The sequence below is a fragment of the Hippocampus comes genome, unplaced genomic scaffold, assembly GCF_001891065.2.
Source record: "Hippocampus comes isolate QL1 unplaced genomic scaffold, H_comes_QL1_v1.1 scaffold124, whole genome shotgun sequence".
Lineage (NCBI taxonomy): Eukaryota > Metazoa > Chordata > Actinopteri > Syngnathiformes > Syngnathidae > Hippocampus > Hippocampus comes.
In genome coordinates this window covers 86242-90443 of record NW_017805075.1, presented here as the reverse complement: position 1 = coordinate 90443, position 4202 = coordinate 86242, and the positions used below count along the sequence as shown (strand labels likewise).

The 4202-nt window shown below is 45.4% G+C and overlaps 1 protein-coding gene across 1 annotated transcript in view; it reads right to left on the bottom strand.

The window, feature by feature from the left end:
* Positions 1–4202, bottom strand: part of LOC109512933 (uncharacterized) — an 18318-nt gene that overhangs the window by 12184 nt on the left and 1932 nt on the right. The window contains exons 3-4 of the mRNA XM_019865042.1: positions 2288–2512; positions 1104–1262 (exon numbers count right to left, since the gene is read on the bottom strand). Of these exons, the coding sequence (XP_019720601.1) occupies positions 1104–1262; positions 2288–2512 (384 nt within the window). The remainder of the gene's footprint in view (positions 1–1103; positions 1263–2287; positions 2513–4202) is intronic.

Below are 4202 nucleotides of genomic sequence, written 5' to 3'. Positions count from 1 at the left end.
TCGGGGTAATGGGAGACAATGACACCTCAAGTGTGTGGTTTATGTCGAGTCTACTTCGTAATTTTGTTTTAGTCACTGTTGCTGCAGAAACTCCACACCTCACACAGGTAGGATGTCGGAAATAGCAACAGTGCTATTGTGGCGATCTCAGAGTATTCAGCCATAACTTTGATCCAGTTGTTACTTTCGAACGTACTTTTAAGGCCGCCGTCATTTGCGATCTCCAAGCAGCTTTTTTACTCATTTTGCGGGCTTCAGCGTTTTGTTTATGAGCGTCATCAGTCACCTGACCGAGAACTGTGCCTTGACGTGAGTCAAGCGTGACACAGACGGATGTAACAGAGAATCCGGTAATTTTTCAAAATAAAACATATTTCGTATTCCGAAATAAATAAAACGGAAATAAGGCAAGTTCTTTCTGTGCGGCCCGGTACCAAATGCCCTGCGGACCGGTACCGGTCCGTGGACCGGCGTTTGGGGACCCCTGGTCTAAGTGGATTTTCCCTGCAAGCAGCTGTCTCAGACTGAGCTCAAGCCAAAGTACAGAATCCCGGATTAAAGAAGACATGTGTTACCAGTGAATAATGGATGCTGACCTCAAGGATGACAACAATGTGGAAACTGCGTCCCTTTAAGGGTCGCCTATCAGTAAAAGAATATTCATTGATAGCTGTAGGTCACTGTGTCAGCATGGCATGCCAACTCCCGCCTTGCTGGATGCCATAATACATGCTGATCCCGATTTAGCCAGGCTTAATAGAAGCAGAAAAGCTCGGGTCTATTTTGGTAATCTCTCCCTTGCTTGCACCCTCTACTCGCTTTTTTCTGTCTTCTCGTTTGAGGATGTCAGCTGCGCTCAGAGGTCAGACTTCAGCATACCAGGCGGCTGCACCCACCGGGGCACCAGGCAGCTGCCGGCCCGGCCCCTGCGCTCATATCGAGGTGTCATCTCATGTGCTTCGGATGAGGGGGGCGGCTGGCTGGGATGGGCGCAGCTGCGAGGGGTCACCATGGGGTTTGTTGCCAGTGACACTTTTTGACTTTGACTGCACACGTCCAGCCAATGTATTGGTTTAGTTGTGTAAAATACAAAAAGGTCTCACCTCTCTGGCTTTCTCCAACTCAGCCTGCAAGACGTGCTTGGCCACCTCCAGCTCTTGCGTCTTCTCTCGAAGCATCTCATTCTCCCAGTCCAACTGCCCAGTCTTCTTTTGCACTACTTCCAGCTCGTTGTACAGTCGCAGGGACACGCTCTTTGCAACCTGCATGCAAAACCAATATAGGAAGATTTGATGTTCCATCAAATAGCTATCAGGAAAAAGTGGAGCTTAGGTGCTTGGAATTTGCAAGTATGTCAAAAATGTTGTTGAAAATGTATATGACAGAAGATTTAGGGGATTAATTAAACTTTCATCGCACAATTGCTTGGTAAAGAACAAAATAAAATGCATATGTTTCATTTCTTTTATTGAGAACCTCATTAGCAACTGACCCAGCTCAACTTCTGTAGATGGCAAGGTGACATTAAAAAAAAAAAACAGAGAACAAGCCAACTGCAGTTCAAATCTTGACAGAGTAATTGAATGATTCATGAAAAATGTGTTGTCTTGGACCAGCTGAAAAATCATTGCTTCTTTTGAAAACTAAAGATCTAATGTGGCAAAAAAAAAAAGAAGTTGTGTGTGTGTGGGGGGGGGGCACATACCCAGGTATGGTGCATTTATTTTTCCTGCAACGACTCACAAAAGGAAGGATTTAGTCCGCACAATTACGCGCAGTAACGGAAGACAAGTGAGCTACTGATGTCTGACCTTAATGGATACTTTCAGAGACACAAAGCATTACATAACTAGATTTAGTGTGTTTTTGTTAATTTTATAGTGAATCGCAACAGCTGGTTGAAATCGAATACACAAGAAGTAACTCCAGTCCATCTTGTCAAGAACAAGAGCAAAAGGGGGAGGTGTGAAGTTGACTGCATGCATTTCCGTGGGAGAAAGGGGAGGCAGTATAATATAATCATGCAGATGCAAACTAAGAAGAATAGTACTGATACTTCTTTTATCCATCCATTATTCTAACCGCTTTTCCTCACAAGCCACACGGGCGTGCTAGAGCCCATCCTGGTTCTTCTTCTACTACTTTGGGCCACTGGTACCTCAACTCAACTATATTTATAGAGCACTTTCAAACAGCCATCGCTCAAGGCACCGATGTATTTGTTGAAGGTATTCTCTATCTGAAAAAGTGATTTTTCCTTTTTTTTTGTTTAAATCACAGCACCCACCTTGATTTCATGTTCTAGGGTCCTGACCAGCTCCCCGTCCACCTGGCCGGTCTGGGCCACTCTGATGCTGCGTCGCTCGGCCTTGCGGAGACGGTACTGAAGGATGCGGCACGTCTTGTTGGCCTGCTCCAGCTGCTGTCGCAGATCCTGCAGCTGGCGTAACTCCTCCTCCTGGAACATGTCACGCATCTCCAACATCTCGCAGCGCAGCTCCTCCACCTCATCCTGGGATGCACACCATACGGTGTTTATCTAGCAACACCACTGATAAACAACTGTTGTGAATTTTGCCATTCGGCTTCCTGCCAGAGAACAGCAAGTTTTGCAAAATAAGTACTGAAACCCTGAACAGTTGGACAAACATTCAGTCGTTTAGGCCAAGACAGATGAAGTTGATCGATGACGGTTATCGTAAATTTGAGGTTCATCCTTAAATTTGACCCAGAAGCCAAACATCCTGAGTTTTTGTGGGTATAGCAAAAGGGTGATTGTCAATTGATGGGCGGTGACCCAAAAATGGGTCGCGGACAGCTCGTAAAAAAAATTACATGCATTCTTATTTTGATTTTTCTGCTCCAATACAGAGGCGTACAAAGTTTGCACATAGAACATAAACAGGTAAGCGAGAGGTACCTTGTGCTGCCTTGTGATTTAGCGTATAGTTTACTCCATAAGTAAACAGGCAAAGCAGCTTTATTTACAAGCATTTACAAGCAAAAAAGTTAAAGACAGCCAGCAAAGTAAAAAAATAAAAAGTAGCTGACTAAAATTACAAAAATAACTTAAGAGTGTCGAAAAAAATAGTGGAAATTGATTTTTAAAATGTTTTAAATCAGTGGTTCTTAACCTGGGTTCAATTGAACTCCAAGAGTTCGGTGAATCAGTCTCAGGGGTTCGACGGCGCCTTTGCCATGAAGGTTAACCTTCATGGCAAAGGCGCCGTCGAACAAGGGTTAACTTGCCATTGTCATAATCCTGTTCTTGTGTTTTTCCAGCAGGTGGCAGAGGAGGGGTGTCCCTCCAGCATGTACACACGTTGCCAATGTAATCAGCCTATTATTTCAGGGCACCCATATTGTCATGTCTCTGTCAGATAATTCACCTTGCTCACGACTGTCACCAAGTGTTGAATTCGTCCAGACCACAGGTGTCGAACTCCGGTCCTGGAGGGCCGCTGTCCTGCTTGTTATCAAAGTCTCCCTGTTGCAACACATCTGATTCAAATGATCAGATCATCAGCAAGGTCTGCGGAAGCCTGATATTGAACCTGTTCATTTTAATCAGGTGTGTTGCAACAGGGAGACTTGGAAAACATGCAGGACAGCGGCCCTCCAGGACCTGAGTTTGACAGCCTTGGTCTAGACTCTAGACCAGCGGTCCCCAACCGCCGGTCCGTGGGACCGGTACCGGTCCGCAGGGCATTTGGTACCGGGCCGCACAGAAAGAACTTGCCTTATTTCTGTTTTATTTATTTCGGAACACGAAAGATGTTTTATTTTGAAAAATTACCGGATTCTCTGTTACATCCGTCTGTGTCACGCTTGACTCACGTCAAGCCACACTTCTCGGTCACGTGACCGATGACGCTCATAAACAAAACGCTGAAGCCCGCAAAATCAGTAAAAAAGCTGCTTGGAGATCGCAAAAGACGGCGGCCTTAAAAGTACGTTCGAGACAACTGGATTAAAGTTCTGGCTGAATACTCTGAGATCGCCACAATAGCACTGTTGCTATTTCCGACATCCTGCCTGTGTGAGGTGGGGAGTTTCTGCAGCAACGGCGACTAAAACAAAATTACGAAGTAGACTGGACATAAACCACACACTTGAGGTGTCATTGTCTCCTATTACCCCGAGATGGGACTGTCTGATTGCAGAAAATCAAGCTCGGGGCTGTGGTGAGTCGTCATTTTCAT